The sequence below is a fragment of the Glycine max genome, chromosome 9 (genome assembly GCF_000004515.6).
Source record: "Glycine max cultivar Williams 82 chromosome 9, Glycine_max_v4.0, whole genome shotgun sequence".
Taxonomy (NCBI): domain Eukaryota; kingdom Viridiplantae; phylum Streptophyta; class Magnoliopsida; order Fabales; family Fabaceae; genus Glycine; species Glycine max.
This window is the reverse complement of record NC_038245.2, coordinates 2394485-2416430: the sequence shown is the minus strand read 5'-3', so window position 1 is coordinate 2416430 and position 21946 is coordinate 2394485. Positions and strand designations below refer to the sequence as shown.

At 26.4% G+C, this 21946-nt stretch overlaps 1 protein-coding gene across 1 annotated transcript; it reads left to right on the top strand.

The window, feature by feature from the left end:
* Positions 1–7659: 7659 nt before the first annotated feature.
* On the top strand, positions 7660–14617 carry LOC100813185 (ent-kaurenoic acid oxidase 2). Its single transcript, XM_003533045.4, has 8 exons — positions 7660–8142; positions 11416–11893; positions 12536–12796; positions 12969–13058; positions 13144–13222; positions 13523–13629; positions 13739–13857; positions 14218–14617. The coding sequence occupies exons 1-8, from the start codon at positions 7892–7894 to the stop codon at positions 14321–14323; spliced, it is 1491 nt and encodes a 496-aa protein (XP_003533093.1). The 5' UTR covers positions 7660–7891; the 3' UTR covers positions 14324–14617.
* The last annotated feature ends 7329 nt before the right edge of the window (positions 14618–21946 follow it).

The following is a 21946-nucleotide window of genomic DNA, read 5'->3' as shown; positions in this document are numbered from 1 at the left end:
CTATTGGGAACTTGTTTCATTGTTTCCACTTTAGGGAACACAACAAGATAATGTGATCACACTCCTCCGGGGTACCTTTTCTCCTAATGACGTTGCAAGCATCAATGCACCAGAACAGTGTGATGGAAAAACACAAGATTATTGTGTCTTCATATTCTTGAGTTGCTGAGGCCAAGTGTTAGCAGCACTTAGCACCAACCTTTTGTTTTCCACACATAAAAATAGATTTTTGTGTGGGATATATATATATATATATAGCTGCGTGTCTTAATATGTCTACACCATACTTTTATACACTTTTGTTTTCTTTCACGAAATTAAAGTGTAAGATATGTATGTAACAACCATTTATAATAAAGAAATGCTTATGGACACACTTGTCTGAACTATGGATGATCAGCATGCTAACTTGATTGTTAGCTTCAAAGATTTTAAATTGCGGTCATAGTCGTTGTTGTAATTTTATCGTGTGTTTTTTAATATTATGAGAAATTATAGATAAATATAATTGATGTGATCATAATTTTTTTTGTGTGTTATGGCGGTCTCAATGTAATTATAATTATAATTATGTTGTAACTGCAAATATTTAAAAATCTTGATGTCAAAGTCGAAATCACAATTTGGAAGACCGTATTTTAAAACCTTAGAGTCTACGTATTTGGACAAATTTTGTAATAAAAAAAATACATATTTCAATACACAAACAGAAAAGTTATGTGACTGCTGTAATCCAAAATATATATAATCGATATCTCGTGAGAAATGAGAGAAGCATGTGCTTCTTAAATATATGTTAGAAATACTTTAATCATAGAAAATCATTTTATAAATACCAAGAGAAATTGAATTTCGAGCGGTATAAAATGTATGGCACCATAAATTTGTATGCGAATAATGCGATTTGATTTGATGCTTCTGATAAAATAGGATGAAATATGTAGATTGAATCATGTTGGAAATAATTATTTCAGGGGAAAGGGAAAAGTCATGTGTAGTGTGGGAATCCTAGATGATGCTTACTGTATAAGGTGGACAATTGTATCCTTATTTCCACGAGTGCTAGTGGTAATCAAGTTATAATGCCATTCAATTGTGTTTTTCAAAATAGATAAAATAGAAAAAATTCATGTAAGTTATTTTTATTCTTTTTATGATTTTATAAGTTATATTAGTTGCACGCCAATTGCAACTCACTTAACTCATCCATTATTAAAGTGACAGGGGTCATTAATTTTAAAATTTCGATTACCAAAATAGAAAAAACATATAAAATTGAAAGGAAAATAAAGATGGGGATTAATGCTATGTTATGTATTTAGGTAGTATTTTTTGCCTAACTTTTTTCTTGTTTATAAGCTACTTTTAAGAAAAAGCTAGACCAAACACTTGTTCATAAAAACTCTTAAAAAATTAAGGAGCTTATTTTTAACAAATTAAGAAAAGAGAAAAAAAAACTCCATTCCTTAGTTTTTTTTTTTAAAGCAAAAGAGCCATATATATTTCCTAGTAATATGCCACATTTTTAAAAATGGATTCCCCTTAAAAAATGCATTTTTAGCTTAAATTTAAAATTAAGTTATAAGTAAAAAAAAAAAGTTGACCCAAAACATACCCTTAGTTTGTAAACATTTTTATTTCTTATTTACACTAATTATTATAAAATATTATTTTATTTTTTCTATTTTTAAATATTAAATGTATATGAAATAATAAAATAAGATTTTCAATATATTTATTTTCACTTTTTTGTTTTTTTATTATTTATACAAACATTTGGAACTAAGAAATAGAGTGAAAATGTCAATCAAAACTGTTTTCTTTATTATTAGTTATGTACAAGACTACATCTTTTTGTTATTCAGATATACAATTATAAATTGTGCCTAAGCCCTAAGGCTTGAATAAAAAAAAAATTGCACTTAACTTATCTCTACCAATATTTAAAATAGAGTTACATCAAGGAATAAGAATAAGTCAAACGATCTTATTAGAATATTTATAAATTATAACTAAAAGTAAAAATGAGTTAGACCGTGCCAGATCTTATATAAATCTAATCTAATCTTTTTTATATTTTTATAACTTAAGTTTGAGTCTATTATTTGTCATGAGTTTATTTTTAGGTGTAGGTTCAGCCTTTGTAAAAATTCGACATACCCGTTAATTTATTTAAATGCATGTTTCATTTTAAGAAGTGCAAAAAATATTATTTTTTAAATAAAATCAAATATTTTCATTAAAAACAACAAGACCATTTTTAACCATAAGATATGGACAAAATTTGACTACAAACATTACATGTAGCATGCTTCCAAAGTCTTTTAAGTCTCACAAAAAAAAATCATATTCATGTTACCCACCTATGCTTATACGAATTAACCTATTTCAAATATTAATTGAAATGATTCAAATTGTCAAACTATTAAAATAATTTTGTAGTTTAAATATAATAATATATATCATATTAATAATAATAATTTTATTATAAAGTATTATTGCTAAACAGATCAGTCCATCAGCTTAATAGACTTTTTGTAAAGCCTGTGGCCTGACCTATTTAACTAAATAAACTTCTTAAAAAATTTGAGTTTATTTTTTGTTAAATAAGCTGAGTCAAGTCAGACCTTAATCAAATCGAGTCATAGACGCCCGAGAGGTGCCCATGTCTACTTCCACCCCTAATCATGACTTAGTCTACATTAGGTCAATTTAGACCATGCTTATTTTGAAAAGAAAAAAAAACTAGACAAAGATTTTTTATGAAATCTTATTTGATTAAAATGTCAAATTTAAGGTTATTTGAAAAGTCTTTTTAGATCTGATAGGTCAACCTATTTAAATTAATTAGATGATAACTTTTTATTAGTATATTATTATTATTATTATTATGATTAAATTTTATAATATATTAAAATCATATATCTATTTATTTATTAAATATTAAGCCGATTGACCTAGATATAAAATCATACTAAGACTGTTTTTGACAAAACTACTTGGAAGCTGAAAAATTTACTTGTTAAATTATAAGTGTTCAGTAAAACTAGTTTTTAAAATAACTGAAAAGTGTGAAATAACTAAAAAAAATAATAAAATGATGATTTCTTTTAAAAAGGGTAAGCATGAAATTTGATAAATATATTAAGAATAAAAAGGAAAGAAAATATAAAAAGTTAAAAACTAGTATTTTAAAAATCATTATTTCAAGTAATGTATAAAAAACATAAAAAGCTACTAAAAAAGTTCGTATACCAAACAATCAAAAAAGTTTTTCAACTAATTAAAAAATAAAAATTAACTGAAATGTCTTGTCAAATATAACCTAATAAATTTTTTGAATAATAAGTTGATGTCTTGTTTAAGAGTCTTATTGTAAAATTGACATTTAAATTAATTTCAATGACATTCAAATTAAATCTTGAAATTAAATTTATATCATATAAGCAAGTTAAACTTGATTCTTATAAAATACAAATTACTTATTTTTATCCATCTTATATTTTAAGTAACTGTTAATTTATTATAGTTTATAATTTGTTTAACATATAGTTTTATCTCATTGACTTATTAGCTTATTATCCTATCCAGAGATAAGTCTATTTCAAAAATTCAATATGAAATAGATCTTTGAACAAAGTAATAAGCTAAAGTAGGCTTTAAAAAAAGTTAAGTCAATCTTAAAAAAATAACCTATAACTAGAGCTTCTAATTCGGCCTAACCCACATGACCAAAAAATCAACTTACAAAAAACACACAAGATCCAAATCCACCCACATTTAAATGCACTTGTGTATTACTGATCAACATTGATAGGTTCACCTTCTAAAATAAGTTATGGTACCGGGGGTATAATATTAATCATTTCCCCCATATGTGTTAGCACTAGTCCATGGTGTTACATTTTTTAAAAAAGAAAATTACTATTAAAATTTTGGCTTAGCTCATTTCATATTTTAGTCCAATATTTTTTAAGTTTATTTTTCTTTTTACGACGTCATTCATTATATTTTATAACTTTTTCTCTTTTTTTCTCTTAGGTTATGTTCAATAAATTATTTTAGTTAGTTTTTAATTTTTTTTATTAATTATAAAACTTGTTTAATTGTTAGGTAAATATTTTTTTTAAATAGTTTTTAACTTTTTTTAATAGTTTATAGTATTTTTTGAAATATTGCTTCAAATAGAATTTTTTTTAAAATACTAGCTTATAATTTTTTATATTTTATTTCATTTTAACCTTCAAATATTTATTCAATTTCCTTTTATCTTTTTTTAATATGCCATTTATATCATTTTACATTTTCCATTACTTTAACCGCTAATTTTATCAAACATTTAGCCTATGTTTAATACAATATTTCAAATAGCTTGTAGGTTTTTTTATTAAATAAAAAACTTGTTTGACTATTTGATAAATAAACTTTTTTTTAGTAGTTTTTATCTTCTAACTTTTTATAATTTTTTTCACTTTTATTTTCAATATACTTATTCATTTTTATTGGTATTTTTGTGTTATTTTACATTTTTCAACTACTTCAACAACTAGTTTTTATTGAATACTTATAATTTAATAAGTTAATTTTTCAATTTTCAGCTTTCAATTGATTTTTTAGCTTCTAGGTAACTTTTTAATATTTAGTTATATAGTTTTGTGAATCATAACCTTAGTTGTATAATTTTTTCTAAAAGGAAACCATTTTTTAATTAAAGCGAAAAGGCCATTTAATCCTTAAAAGAAGAATTTTATCATTGATAATATCCTACTGAATTGAACAAAGTTTTCTCCAACGTAAGAAAATTGTGATCTGTAAAAAAAGAAGTGAAGTCTTTATTATGTCCAATAATTAGAAGGTCTACACAAATCAGGTCTGAGCCAAATTTCAAAAGATACATTAATACCCAATAATTACACATTTAGAAATGAACCCCCCAAAAGCCTTGTGATACAGCTAACAAGTTGTTCTCTTTGGACACCTGACATAGTTTGAATGTTTGATATTTCCCCCAAACATCATCTCCAGAAGCTAATTGACACTCATCTACCCTCCACGGGACTCTTTATCTCTTAGTTATATAATTTGTTGTGCAAATAGCATCTCTAGTAATTTTTTACACGAGTTTAATGGGTATGATATGTTAGGATAAAAGTTTTCATATTCTTAATCAATAATCATGTTTTAAATTAGTTATAATGGATTTTGGCTTCCTATGGATTCATCTGATTTTGCTCATGGATTTTGGCTTCTTATAGATTCTTAATCAGGTATTTTGCTCTTTTCTTTTGTCTTATTGATATTTGATGTGTTTCTAGTTGGTTGGTTAAAAGGTGCCATAGTTGAAATATTTTTGCTAACTAGTTTAGCCAGCTAATTTTATATAAAAAATAATAATTATCATCAAAATTAACAAACTTATTATTATTATACATAATTATTTATAATTAGATGGTCATGTAACAATGCATATCTTACTATCGTGATGAATAGCCACCAAAAGAGACAAGCAAAATCAAATTAATCCTTCAATTATCTATTTTTGCTCCCACATTTGTTTTGGGCTAACAGCCTAACCCAACACAAGGTCTGGACCAAGACCTAATTTGCTCGGAATTTTCTCCCTGTACCGCATAATTTTCTTGTACACTTAATATTTTTTTAACTTTTTCATTTTTGACTTTTCAAAAATTACTCCTGCAAATAAACTTATAGTCCATAAGAATCATACGGATTGAGAATCTCTATAATTTATACGGATTACAATGTTTTTTTAATAAATTTAATTATAATTTTTATAATTATTACATTAAATATATTTTTATTTTTGATCTTATTACAATTAATTTTGATATAATAATGTATTTTAAATAAAAAACACAGGCTCAATAAAAATTTATATATGTCAAAAAATTAATTATTAGATCAAAATTAATTATCACAAAATTTATTATGTAAACTTATATATGCATTAAATATACATTAAAAATTTTAATGTTATATAGCGATATTAATTATTTTATCATATAATTGATTTATCACCTCAGCTGATTAGAGTGTCGTATTAATAACGCAAAAATATTGTAGGTTCAAGTCTTGCATCAATTATTATTTTAAATTATATATGAATTGTAAATCCTTATATTTATTAACAGGAGGATTAAGTGATAGAAAATATGAAGATCATATTCATAATCCATCTTGAATAAATATTTCCCTAATATATACCTCTGAACACACAGGACTACGAGGATATCCTCATGAAATTGCATTAACCAGTGCCTACTTTAGAGCAAAATCCTAATAAAAATATATAGGATATTGGGAAAGGCCTCAATCAAAATGCAACTTTACAGCCTCAAAAACTATGCTTTTGTGAAGAAGCTAAGACTCAAAAAGCCTCTATATATAGTGCGGAGTCTTCTGGATCATCGAATAAATTTCTTCCAAGTTCCAACCACCATGTGGGAAGGAAGATGAAACAGTGAATCATTTACTTATACAAGAAGCCTTTTCAAGAGCAACACGGTTTGATTCAAAAATTGATTCAAAAATTTCAAATTAAACTCACATCAAAGACGAATATAGATACTAAACAGCATACATAGAAAAAGTTAATTGGACTATATGGTGCAACTCCATTATCACATTGTGAGCTTTATACACTGTTTTTCTCAAAAGGAGCATAAAAATAATAAGGGGATTTTTGAGGATTTTTATGATGTCCACTCTTGCTCCTGTTTCCTAATAGTCGTAAAGTTAACACATGATCGTTGAGAAGGATCAGAAAATATTTCCTTTCTTGCTCTAAATGCTATAAAACTTTTTAACTTTCAAACAATGGAAGTTAACTTGATAGGATTCTAGATACTTATTTCAATTAAAAATTGTGAATGAGTACAAAATAGCCACAGAAGACTCCCACCGTTCTGAGATATATAAATATGTAAATGTATCTTTCGCGATTCATCGACACCCCAAGTAGTGTAGACACTAAAAAAAGAAAAAAGAGAGAAAAAAAAAGTGATTAATAAAATTAATCATAATATGACAAGAAAAAGATATAAAAAAATTATGTGTATTACAAGATTTAGGTGCTAGCAAATCAACACTCTATCCCCAAACTTGGCAATGACGACTCATGGAATTCAACATCATCATTTGGTAGAGGACTACTAAGCGACACACAAATAACTACTAATCACAACAACAAAAGAGTCGAAACAAATGCTATTTTTTTGGGTTTTTTTTTGTATGTATCTTCCAAAAAAAAATTGTCTAACTTACCTAAACAAAAATAAGGTTAAACAATTTCATAATTAAGAGTTAGTAAAATTTTCTTAATTACACTAATAATATTTTATAAAGTTGTTTAAACCATCTTTATTTAAGATAAGTTAGACAACGGTGAAAATACAATTACTAATCAACTTTTGGTTATTTTTAGAGCACCAAACTTATTTTGTAATTTTTTTAAAATATTAATATCTTGCATGATGAGTTAAAGATTTATTAATTATTAATGTCCACAATAAATAATGATAGTTAGTAAATAAAAATAAGAAAATATTTATCAATATATCACTTTGTTAAAAACAGAGCTAGCTAGTGGAATGATTCCACATACACAGTATGCACTTATTTGTTGTAATTAGGTACACTGAACAAAACAAAATATGGGAAAAGAAAGCCGGCCACCTCTATGTCTATGTTCTATAACTTTACACAAATTCATTTTAGCCACTCACTGCTGTCATAAAATTTCCTTTATTTATTTTTTTTCTTTTCCTATCCCTCCCCTCTCCCCTCTCTTTCTCTCTCCACATACCAAACCCCAAGTTCCCTTATAAATACACAGAAAGAGTGTGAGGAAGTTGTGTGAGTTGAGTCTGTGATGATAATGATGATGATGATGTGTTCCATGTGGATGTGGGTTGTCCTTGTGGCCATTGCTGGTGCCCTTTTAGTCCTAAGATCTATCCTCAAGAATGTAAATTGGTGGCTCTATGAATCCAAATTGGGTGTGAAGCAGTACTCTTTGCCACCAGGTGACATGGGATGGCCCTTCATTGGCAACATGTGGTCCTTTCTCAGTGCTTTCAAGTCCAAGGACCCTGATTCCTTCATCTCCTCCTTTGTCTCCAGGTAATTTAATTACTACTACTACTACTTATTATTATTATTATTATTAACTAGTTGTTATTTCTAAATTGTGACTTGTGAGTCTAAGTTTGACTTAAATTTAAGTTTATAAACTGTGTTTCGGGCTAAAAAATATGCGAGACAAAAGTAATTTGGATTAAAGTTTGTAAATATAAGTTTGAGTTAAACTTAAGTTTACATTCTGAGTTTGGAAAAGTATCTTTGCATGTTTAAAAATCAGATGAAAAGTATATATTTGAGGCAAAATAACTTTATTAAAGGGATAGGATCCTTGTTTTTACTTTTATTTTATTTTTATCTAAATGTATCGTAACCATTTCAAATACAAGCACTCTAAAGTCTTATTTCTTTCAAACTAAATTTCTAAACAAAAAAAATTACTCTAAAAAATATACTTTTGAGAAATAATTAAACATGATTCCAAACCCATTTTACTTTTAAACATATTTTTTGAAACTTTCTCAGCCGAAATCCAAACACACCTCAAAGGGTCAATGGTTCCCGTGATCCTCCTCTCACCTCAGGCCACTGACACCACCCCTTAGGCCTTAACCAAAGCTGCTGCTGTTACAATTAGTGGTCCAAGAAGCACAAGATAATGTACTTTTTTTTATACTTTATTTATATCTAGTTTTGCAGAAAAAGTTGGCTGGCCTTTGTGAAAGTGAAACTACCATAATGCTACCTTTCTAGCTTTTGGAATTGAAGTCCCTTTCCAAACCGAAACAAAACAAAACAATTCATTCAGAGAGGAGCTGCACCTGTTTGTCATTTTCACTGTACTTTGTTAACCATGCTTTCTCTCTCTCTCTCTCTCACACAGAGCACTGTCACAAGTTTTCTTCTACTATGTGGCAGTGGCGCAGAAGCCACAATTTGTTGTGGACAGTGTGATACTCCAAATTTTGTCTGTTTCTGCTTTCTACCCTTTATTTATTTAATTAGTTAATCAATTAATTAATTATTTACTTTGAGCAATTTTTTATACAAAAAGAATTATATTTTCAAAAAGTTTAGCTTGAATTTTTAATATGAAAAATATTAGTTATTTGATTTTTTTTCCATTTAATTTAATTGTTAGAAATTCACACCCCTTCTTATAATGATTTTTAAATACACACCTTTTTTTTTAAAGATAAAAATATGTTCAAACTTGTATTTTAATGTTAAAGAATTTTTTTTTTGGTAATCATACAAATAAGCAATTTTGAGTATTTTTGTGTGGGGGTGTGACTTAATGTAACTAGCAGCTAATTTTAAGTGCTTTTTTTTTTACGTAATTTTAAATTTTAAGAAATAAAATTTTAAACACCTATGATTAGTTGAGAGTTTTATTTGAAATTTATACATGCAAAAAGAAAAAAATTACTTTCGATGACTTGTCCACCTTAAAACAAACAAAAATAAAGTAAATATTTACTATGTGAAAATGTATACTTTTTCAAAATAAAAAACAATTTAAACATTTCATCACATAAGAATGAAATTTACGTTAATAAAATTATCATGCAATACGTGCAATATATAAGTTTTGATGTCCGGATACGTACGTCATGATGTGGAGTCCATGTCAGCGTGGGCCCTCCGTGATTAAGCTGGTCTATAAAGTTTTATAGTACATTTTGGAATTTTTTTAAACATGAATTTAAGATTAAATCGAATATCTAAATTGATAATACTGCTTATATTATATGGCATAGAATTGTCGCCTAGTATTATTGGCTTATCTTCTTGGAATAAAGTGGAACAGTTATCAATGAAAGTTCCATGGAGAGCAATAGTTCTCACAGTAACTTCCTTTCCCCCCAACATTGGCAATAATATTATTTCGAAGTGTTTCAAATTTGATTCTAGTTCTCGAATCCAAGCGTAACTTTTGGTCCTGCATGTGTTGTTAAATATAATGATATACCCCTCGATCTTTATTAGTGTGTATGGATTAATTTTATGGTGAAAAATAATTATTTATTTTTTAGGGTAAATGTAAAATAGAAAAATAATTGTTTCTACTTTTTTGTGGTATGACCATGATTTTGTAGGATAAAATTGATTCTAGAATGTGATCCAAACACACTATATGGCAAGTCGGATTTTATTTATTTTTGTTAAGAATGAAAATTGATCAAAGAAGTTTCATAGGTTAGTTGTGGTTTAAAAAAAATAAAAAATTAAAGCGTTGTTGAATACGAGGGAGGGACAAAAGATGATGGAGACACTTGATGTCATTTAGCAAGTTTAACAAAATATTTTAATTTTGTAGCATAGATACTTAGATAGGTTGTCTTTTGCTGTGTATTTCATGAATGGTTAAATATTATAGGTGCTTGGGCAAACACATCAAATGTCGTTATAACATTTTAAATTATTTAATTATGTATCTATTGTTGTCAATTTAGCAAATAGTTTAACGAAAACGTAAAGTTTCACCTTTGATCATGCCATGTATCATGCAGATACATTATTTGTCATTTATGAAATACTGACACATGCATTTGCTTCATTTACTAATATTGGATACGTATTTCATACTTGCTCTTGGATACTTCCAAATGTATCTGCGGTGTAGACGTGTAGTATTCAGTGTTAGACACCAACAACTACATAAAGATTAATTTTAAAGTTAGGATTAGCCCAACAATAAATAAAGTTTAAAGTAAATTTTAAGAGAATTTTTTTAATTTAAGTATAAAAGCAATACTTAAAAGTCTTTTTATCAACATATATGACATTTTTTAATATATGAAACTTTTTTGTCTTATAAAATTTAATAGAAAATATTTTTTTATTGGTAGGTTTCAAACATGAACTTTAGTTGTGTTATCTTTGGTCAACCTGTTAAAAGTGGGTCACTTTTTAATGATATATTTTGTTGTCAATAGGTGTGATGCAATCGTATTCAAACATGAAAGTTTTCCTAATAGAATAAAAATTGATACTATATATTTCTGTTTTTAGGCAATCGATAATGATTTATGTCCACACAGTGGTTTATAATTTCTCTGTTACTTTTAGTAATGCCAGAAGCATATTAGTTTAGATTTGTTATATTTCTAGAGTTCAACATGCATACATTGAAAGTTTAAAAGTTTGTACACGGTCAATTAATCAAAAATCATAATTTACATAATTTTTAAAATAATTATTATAAAAATTAACAAAGTTATAAAAAATGTCATTACATGCATTACATATATCATATTTGTGCATCATAGTTGATGGTACTAACGGCTTTGATTCAATCAACAAATTATGAAGATTTGGAAGAACTGGAATGTACAAGACCATGATGTTTGGAAATCCAAGTATAATTGTGACAACACCTGAAATATGCAAAAGGGTGCTTACAGATGACGATAAATTCACACCTGGTTGGCCTCAATCTACTATAGAGCTCATTGGAAAGAGGTCATTTATTTCAATGTCTTATGAAGAACATAAGCGCCTTAGGCGTTTGACATCCTCTTCAATCAATGGCATGGAAGCACTGTCCCTCTACTTGACATATATTGAAAAAAATGTGAAATCTTCCTTGGAGAAATGGGCCAACATGGGACAAATTGAGTTCTTAACTGAGATCAGGAAGCTTACTTTCAAAATCATTATGCATATTTTCCTTAGCTCAGAGAGTGAACATGTTATGGAGGCTTTGGAGAGGGAATACACAGCACTTAATCATGGAGTTAGAGCCATGTGTATTAATATTCCCGGATTTGCATACCACAAAGCATTCAAGGTAACTTTAGCATAAAAGTGTGTGGAAAGACAACTTAGATAAAGTTCCTTATATGCTTACATCAAGTTTTCAAATCAAATAATGACGTGCAAATGCCTTTTTCAGGGTCAGCAACATTATTCTTTATGGGGCTACTTAATATTGGTATAAACATCTATATGTGATTGTTTGAGTTGAAAACTTGATGACAAGGACTTGTATGAAAAAAAAAGTTTTATTAGCATTTATTTGCTTTTAATTTGAATGAAATGCATAGTAGTGTTTTTCTTGCAGCATTAACCTCAAAGTATGAGGTGGTTAATGGTAAAAACTAAAGTTACTTGTCATTACTTGAGGAGAAGCTTTTGACATTCTTATCCTTCGCTTGAGGAAAAACTAAAAATGTCTTCAGACAAGGTCTTCTGTTCAGTCTTAGAAGTACAACAAATTTTCTCTTTCGTTGATTTTGGTCCTCAATCAAGCATATTCAAGGATAACTATATCATTAATGACATTGTCACATTAGTGTGTACGTTCTTCAAATGAATCAGTAGTCCCTTTCAGTCAGACTCAAGATTATAACATGAAGGAACAGAATATAGTCCATGCAAATTTTGTAGTTATTTAGGTACAACATCTTATCACTTCATGCTTTCATTTCAGGCAAGGAAAAATCTAGTGGCCATATTTCAATCTATTGTGGACGAGAGAAGAAACTTAAGGAAGGGCTATCTGCCTGGAAAAGCCAAAGATATGATGGATGCTCTGATAGATCTTGAAGATGATGAAAGAAAGTTGAGTGATGAGGACATCATTGACATCATGTTGATGTACTTGAATGCGGGCCACGAGTCTTCAGGACATATTACCATGTGGGCAACCTTCTTCCTGCAAAAGCACCCAGAATATCTCCAAAAGGCTAAGGTATCAAGTTAATTTAACTATCATAGTCCATCTAAATTTACATTTTCTAAGGGACAATAAACATACATTTTAATCGCTTCATCTTGGAAAGTGTCAGCATGTCCTACCCTGTATAACAGTGTGACACCAAAATTTAGCTTTTACTTCCTAATATGGTTTACTCCTTGAGTAGGCAGAACAAGAAGAAATAATAAGGAGAAGGCCTTCAACACAGAAAGGGTTGACACTTAAGGAAGTTCGGGAGATGGATTTTCTTTATAAGGTATGCATCTGTTTATCTGAAGTTAATATCAACTGATACTGGATCAACTATGTTTATACATGTTTCCATTTTCCACATTCCTTAGGTGATTGATGAAACATTGCGTGTGATTACATTCTCACTAGTGGTCTTTCGGGAGGCAAAAACTGATGTTAATATCAATGGTTAGTACTGTCAATATCAGAATATTCTATTTACAAGGATTCATAAAGACATTATTGCATCTCCAATATCATAACTTTTTATCAGCTTGACCTTGCTTGGTAGATATGATAAAAGAAGTAAACAAAGTTATACTCTTCTCCTTTCTTTTGAGCTTAGATTTGAGTAGGGTGCAAATAACCACTACTTACTAGTATGATTTTTGTTCACTACATAAATGTTATGAGAATATCATGATGTGGCATGAACTATAATCTTTCATTCATGTCACAAAAGTACTAACTGCAAATGAGGTGATACAGGATACACAGTTCCAAAAGGTTGGAAAGTGCTTGTGTGGTTCAGATCAGTTCACCTTGATCCTGAAATATTTCCTGATCCAAAGGAATTTAACCCTAATAGATGGAATGTAAGTTGCCAAGCTTTATTTTTTAACTGATTTGAATAAAGTCTATGTATTCTGCACTTGTATATGTTCCTTATCATTTAATTTTCAATTTGGTGGTGCTGATTCATAGAAAGAGCACAAGGCTGGAGAATTCCTTCCCTTTGGAGGAGGAAGTAGATTGTGTCCTGGGAATGATCTTGCCAAGATGGAAATAGCAGTTTTTCTTCACCATTTCCTTCTGAATTACCGGTGAGCAGCATTGCTTAAATTTATTTTCCAGAATAAATTATATTTGTCCATAGTTTATAAGATCTATGATTAAACCTAAGTCTACTTCTAAATATATTGAATTCGTTTTGAGATGTATAAAATCCAATGGACAGAGAGGGAATACCTGCCTACTAGGATTAGTAATATCATTTATGATCTTTTGCATATCTCATTCTTTTTTTTTTCATGCACGTTCTTACAATAACAGTTTGATAAATTGAACTGTTACATAAGGTAGCCAATCATGTATGTGTATCAAAAGGAAAAAAAAAAAGAGATGGAGCAATTTATTGATAGTAACAAGCATTCTATTAACAATGCTACTTCTTGATTGCACAGATTTGAACAGCATAATCCTAATTGCCCTGTGAGATACTTGCCACATACAAGGCCAATGGACAATTGCTTGGGAAGGGTCAGGAAATGTCCATCTACAACAACCTAAGAGCACATGTCTATGCTGTTTTTTATTTGAAAATCCATCTCCATGTTTTCCCTCAGCTATATGCTTTCATGTCCACTTTGAGCTACGTTGTCATAGCTTCAACAAAATGGAGAGGAAAAAAAAAGGCTTGTCACAGCACATGCAAATAAGTATAATTTCGAAAGCTCCATCTTTCACCCTCTTTAAGTACTAGTTAGAAGCCTAGTATGTCTTACATCTGATATGTTCTGAAAAATGGACAAAAGTAACTTTGTTTCATTAGGTATTTTTTCAAAGGAAAGAATCGAGTTTCTATGTCTTGTGCTTCAGGAGAATTTACTAATGTGTGCATCTACAATTGGGCTAAGTATAATTGTTATATATAGCACACACAAATTTTTGTGTATTAAACCAATTAAAATTAAATAATTGTATGATTGGATGGAACTTTACGTAAATATTAAATTTTGAAATAATGATGTTCCAATTCAGAATAACCAAGTACATAAAAGTGATCTATTTATAATATATCAGTACAAGTCATGCCACCAGATGGCCTTCATCCACATCATAGTAATAATTTATGTCTTGCAAATTGCAATGTCAATTGGTGAGTGCTAAATGCAATTGGTTAGTTCGGATGAAAATAAAGTCCATTTCCTAATGAAAATCACATGATGTCTAATAAAATGTGAGCACCCTTAAGAGTAATGCATGTGCATAGAAGATTAAAAAGCATGTTAGAGATACAAGGTGAGTTGGATGATTAAGAACACCCTTAAGAGTGATCCATATACATAGAAGACTAAAAAACATGTTAGAGATACAAGATGAGTTGGATGATTAAGATAAAACAAAAGATGAAAAAGATTATGGATTCCATCTTCTTTTTACAAAATCAACAAATTAATAACTAATATTTATAAATAAATAAATAACAAGTATGTCAGGTTTCCACTCTATAAACTTGAAACCTTCACAGTTAGTATTCATCATATCATGTTAATATCCACAATGATCTGATTGATCTCAAATGTGTATTCATAATATTTTTTTATCAATAAATATTAATTATTAATTTTTTTATAACAGAGGCCGAGGAAATCAAATCGTTAACCATCTTGTCTCTCCTTTTATCAACCAACTAGTGACAACGGAACTTCAACAAAGTATTTGGGGGAGCTAAAATAAAGTTTAACTTATAAATCAAATATATAATTTTATATTATATATTTAATTTTAAGTTATTATGTACACACATCTTAAAGAAATAATATTAAACAAAATCATTAGAAAATACCAGGGTGTAGTGTTTGGAAAGAGATCTAAAAAAATTTAAAAATTTAAAATGTATGGTAATTTAATTATTGAATTGATTTCTTTCATTTTTAAATTAATTTGTTTCGATAAAATAGTTCTACTTTTTGTTTAGTCATCTTATATAAATTTAATGTTATGTAATAAATTTTCATTTTATTATATCAAAGTACACACATTTTTTAAAATTAAATTTGCTGAAAGCTCAAAGACGACCTTATTAGTTCTTCATTTGCCAACACTTTTGGTTAGACCTCCTCAAAGTTTTTTCTTGATACCTCATTTCATTATTACAATTTTCTTATCATATTCACAAAATAATTATAAAAGAATGATGCAATTCTACAAAAATCTTGTACAATACACATATATTGGATGTAATAGTTTTTTTTTTACTTTATATACGTGCATGTAATATAAAAAATAGGTATCATTTCTATAAGATATTTTTTTTATAAAAATTTCAATTTGATACTAGTTTTACTATTTTATCTTTTTAATTATTATTTTAGTACTCTAATTTATTTGTTATGGTCAATTTGATTCCTTTAGTTTTAAAAGATTCAGTTAGATTTTTTTTATATTTTAAAATGTGTTCAATTTGATCTTATTTTTCTTCTATCATCTTCATATATTTTAAAAAAATAAGATCAAATTGAATCTATTTTAAAAATAAAGACTTCATTGAAAAATTTCAATATAAAAAAAATAAATTAAATCTAATATACATAAATTAAGGTATCAAATTAAACCTTTTGAAAATAAAAGGAATAAACTGACCCTAAAAAAAATAAGAGTCAAAATAATAGCCTAATTTTAAAACTTCAATTTCCCTTTTTTTGTGAAATGCTCCAACTTCCCTAATAAACATCCAACATAACACAACTATTAATTTATAAACTTATATTACATATTTTTATTTAAGTAATTTTATCTCAACTTCTAAATAAAACAATAAATAAATAAAGAGAATTTATTATTTAAGATATTGCTCTACAATTAATTTTGTGAATAATGGAATATTTAATCACATAAGATATTTTTTTATAATATTGAAAATGAAATAATGACATAATATTTTTAATGAAAATGGATAAAAGATAATTGTAAAATGTAGAAACTTAGTTATTTATATTTTTTTTCATGACATTATGTATTTTTAAAAATATACTATATTTTTAATAAAATATATTATGAAATATTTCTTGTCCTAAGAAAAATTCTTGAATGCACGAGTGTCATGGACAATGTTGGAGACCGTATCGCTGAAGACAAGATTGTAACCAAAGGTAGATCTAGAAAATATTTTTAAAACAATATTTTTAGATAAAAAAATATTATAAACTTTCACAAATACACCATCTCATAATAAAATATATATAAATATTCAAATTTTTGCATTGTGTTTTTTAAAAAATTATTTTATGAGGACAATCTTAATTTTGTATAGGCACAAAAACAATATTTACTTAATATATTCAAATAAAAAATTATTTAGTGAAAAAAATTATCCCCTAATATCTAATATGCATCCACCCATAGTATTGTTGATGTATTCAAATTGATTAATAATCATTTTTATATGTAGATGATTTAATATTTGTAATTAATTAAAAAAATTTAAATTAAAAAATAACAAAATTAATTATTATTATTAGATAATTATTAAATATATTTTAAATTTAATAAATATATCTTTAATTATTTATGTTTACCTAATAATTTTCCAAAGCCTAGGTAGCATCGGTCACAATCCTAATAATATCTTGTGATTTTTCATTGGGAAGACAAGTTGGAGCAATTGAACAAGTCAATGGCCACCGTTACTGCCACCAGTTGCTTTGTGCAAATGGGTTGAGATTTTGAGGCCAAAGGTGGGAAGGATTATGCAGAAAATGTTGCACAGTTAGCTTTTTTCAGATGCCTAGAGATTTGAATCATGAGGTGGAAAGAAGATCCTAGGACAAGAAATTATTAGTGTTGGTCATGTAGTCAAATTGGGTAACAAGAAATTATCAGGTGATTTGTCAATTATGCCATGATGGATTGACAATGATATGATATATAAATAATTTAATACTTTAAATTAATTAAGATTTTTTAAATTAAAAAGGAATTAATTAAGTTTTTAATTTTTAAATTATTAGAATTTTAAATTTTTTATCTTAAATTATTTTTAAAAAAATTAATTCCAAATTTTTTTGTCAATATAAATAGTTCTTATTATTAATAATATATGTTAACTATTGAACTGTTTATTTAAGTTGTCAAATGATTGATTTTTTTTATTTTTCAACTAAGTCATAATTGATGTGTTAATTTATGATTTTAAAACAACTGATTTAATGTATTATTGTCAAATAAAACCAAACAAAAAAAGGCTAATTACTTAATAAAAAAAATAAAAATAAAATAAGATGGAGGACATTAATTTCCAAAATGATTCAAGTACAACAAATTGAACCTGACATATATATATAAGTCATCTAATCTATTTTGTTTATGACATTATATCACTTAATAGAATACATTAACAACAAGTTTATTTTTAATAATAATAAATTTTTTAGGAATCAATTTTTATTTTAAATAATTTAAGAATAAAAATTCAAAATTTCATAATTTTAGGACTAAAAATTTAATTAACTCATTAAAAATAACAAAATTAATTATTATTAAATTTAATTTATCACATGATTATTAATTAAGATCTTCTAATAATTTTTCAAAGGTCAGGATAGTATCTTCAGAATCATAATATCTAGAGATTTTTCATTGGGACGATAAGTTGGACCATTTGCTTTTTGCAGATGGGTTGAGATTTTGAGATTTTATTGATATCATCACATAAATAATTATTATTTTTGCCCCATTAAATTGATATCACACCAAGGAAGAGGGACAGGAGACAAGGATTATGAAGAAGATGTTGCACAGTTTGCTTTTTGCAGATGCTTTGAGATTTGAGTCATGGCATGGCTGACTTAGTTAGAAAGAATCCTATGACAAGTTGGGGTAGCTTCCAATCCTATTTCTTGAGGGATTTCTCATTAACATTCATTAGAGTATGATATAAATTGTTCATTAAAACAAAAGAAAAGTTTAATTTAAAATCGCTAAAATATAATTTTTATTTTTATTTTCTTAAATTTCTAATTTTAATTTCTCTATTTTTTCATTTTTAATTGAGACAATTTATTTTTTATTTTTTAAATATTCTTATTTTTTTTAATTAAGACACTTTATGTTTTATTTTTAAAATATTTTATTTTAGTTATTTTTTTTTTAATTGAGATATTTTTATTTTTTATTTTTTAAAATTCTGCAATTCTAATACTTATTATCCAGATGAAAAATATTTTTTTAATTATTTAATTGTTAATAATATTAATTTAAAAAAATTAAAAAACATAATTAAGTCTAAAAAGAAAAAAAATACTAAAATTATATATTTTTAAAAAGTAAGAACAAAATATCTTAATTAAAAAATAAAAAAATAAAAATTATGAATTTTTAAAAATTTGATATTTAAGGAACAATAGACTAATATAATATGAGGAGTTATAATTTTAATATAGTAGGTTATAGTTAATGAGTGCATATCCGTGCAATAGAATTACAATAACTTAATGATCGGTCAATATAAGTCTTAAAACTTTATACTTTTATCACATTAGATCAATTCATTATAATATCTATAATTATTTCATGAAGGTCCAATATAAACCATAAAAGAATACCAAATTAACAATATCTTCAGCATGAGTTACAACTACAACTTATGATATTTTTTTAAGAAGAAACCTTATAGGCTTTCAATTTGCAGAACTAATTGGGCCATATATATATATATATATATATATATATATATATATATATATATATATAATTGATTGGGCCTCGATGGAACAACTATTATTTTGTAAAGAATTCATTTAAGTTGCTTGGGACACCTAACACTTTTGTTGGGACATCCACTAATATAGCGAAAGAGTTAAAATGTCCTTCATTTTTTATATGGATCGACGATCCGTATGACTCATACGGATTGACAATCTGTATCAATTTTTATTTTTTCTTTTTTTTCAACTCATACAGATTTTTGATCCGTATGAATTTTTTTTAACTTGTGTCTTCTACATCATTATTAATAAAATACACTGAGCTAATAAATACATTATATTATAAATAAATAGTGTTGCTATATATAACATTAAAATTTCTAATTTATATTTAATGTACATGTAGATTTACATAATAAATTTTGTGATGATTATTTTTTATCTAATAATTAATTTGTTTACATATATAAGTTATAAATAAAAATCATAGGTTTAATAATTATTTACATATGTAAAAGAGTATCAAATTTATTTAATTATCAATTGTAATAAAAAAATTTAAATACATCATTCAATTAAATATCATCTTTATTTAATTTTTAATCATTATAATAAACATCTAAATACATCATTCAATTAAATATGATATTTAATTGAATGATGTATTTAGATGTTTTTATAGCAATTGATAATTAAATAAATTTGATATTTTTTTTTTACATATGTAAATACTTATTAAATCTATGATTTTTATTTATAATTTATATATGTAAACAAATTATTTATTAGATAAAAAATAGTCATCACAAAATTTACTATATAAATTTGCATGTACATTAAATATAAATTAGAAATTTTAATGTTATATATCTACTAGCTCAATTGGTTATACAGATCAACAATCCGTATGAGTTAAAAAACTAATCAACAATCCGTATGAGTTAAAAAAAAGAAACTCATACGGATCGCCAATTCGTATGAGTTTTATGAATTTTTAATCTGTAAAAAAGGTGAAGAACATTTTAGTGTTATGCTGTGTTGTGGGTGTCCCAACAAAAGTGTTGGATGTCCGAAGTAACTGTCATTCATCTAGTGCGGTAAAGTCTATAATTTAAGACTTATATTAAGTCGCACTTGAGCTACCTGCTGCTCCAAATATTACACAAACTCTGGTCGGATCTGTACTCATAATTAATATGAAGGTTAAAGAATAAGAGGAGTTACAATTTTAATATGGAATACTAGAATTAATAAGCTTAGGAAAAAATAAATGTCTAGGATGTAAGTGAATTTATATATATTAAGATAAGATTTCTAATTTACATATCTCCTTTTATATAAAAATGAATAAGTCTAGTCTCTCACATTATTTCTCAATTAACTCTTTAACTCAACTTTAAGAGCAATGAAAGCACAAATAAACTTATGTATTTATATATGGGATAAGATCTGTTTATATTATGTGTAAGTCTAAATATTTACACTAAATCTCATCCGCTGATATGAATTACTCTAATGGCTTAATTTATTATATTTTAAAAATTAGAAAATTGAATAAGTGAGCCTTGTGCTCTTTCTCTTCATTGTTGGTTTTTTTCCTGTTTGTTGTTTCCCATTGCTCGTTCAATTAAAGTCAATTAATATTTTATTCAATAGACAGTGATCGAAGCTCATTTTTTTGCTAGCGTCAATAAAAAAAAAAAAAACTTTGAACAATGTCAATAAAACATTAGCCTCAATTGAGGTGGTAAGAAACAATCTTAACCAACCTAGGTTCTAGCTTATTATCTTAGAAAGTATCATGAAAATGATTAAGTTTTAAAACATGTTCTTTTTCCCGGATGGATATCTATCCATGAAAAAATATTAATGCATAAACCAGATTGAATTTTTAACAAATAGATCAAATTTGTTAAATAACTTTTTAATAAATAAAAATGAATTATCATGATCTGATCCATTAAGATACAACTTAGAATTATAAATTAGCCTCAATTGAGATCAATCAAAAACAGTCTTAATCAACTTAATGTGGCTTATTATTTTAGAAAGTATTATAAAAATAATTAAGTTTTAAAACATGTTCTTTTCTTTGGATGAATATCTATCCATGAAAAAATATTAATGCATAAATCAAATTGAATTTTTAACAAATATATCAAATTTTTTAAATAACTTTTTAATAAATAAAAATGAATTATTATCATCCGATCCATTAGGATACAAATCATAATTACAAATTAACCTTTAAGTTTTTCTTCTGCTTGAAGTAGATAAACTTGTTCGTATACATTTTAACTAAAAGAAATTTTAAAAAATTAAACTTTTCTCAAAAATTAAAATTAACTTTTACACTTCAACTTTTGTTGACAATACTTTCATTTAGTTTCTCTAAAAAATTGTATGCACAAGTTAATTTTACCTATTGGAAAAACTTAATTTATTTTACCTTTCTAAATATGCATACAAAGTTTACACAAATAAA

Bases quoted from the DNA above. Each gene is read 5' to 3' on its own strand.
- LOC100813185 (XM_003533045.4), top strand. From the start codon at position 7,892: ATGATAATGATGATGATGATGTGTTCCATGTGGATGTGGGTTGTCCTT. The intron at 11,894-12,535 runs GTAACTTTAGCA...CTTTCATTTCAG, and splicing joins CATACCACAAAGCATTCAAG to GCAAGGAAAAATCTAGTGGC. The intron at 13,630-13,738 runs GTAAGTTGCCAA...GCTGATTCATAG, and splicing joins TTAACCCTAATAGATGGAAT to AAAGAGCACAAGGCTGGAGA.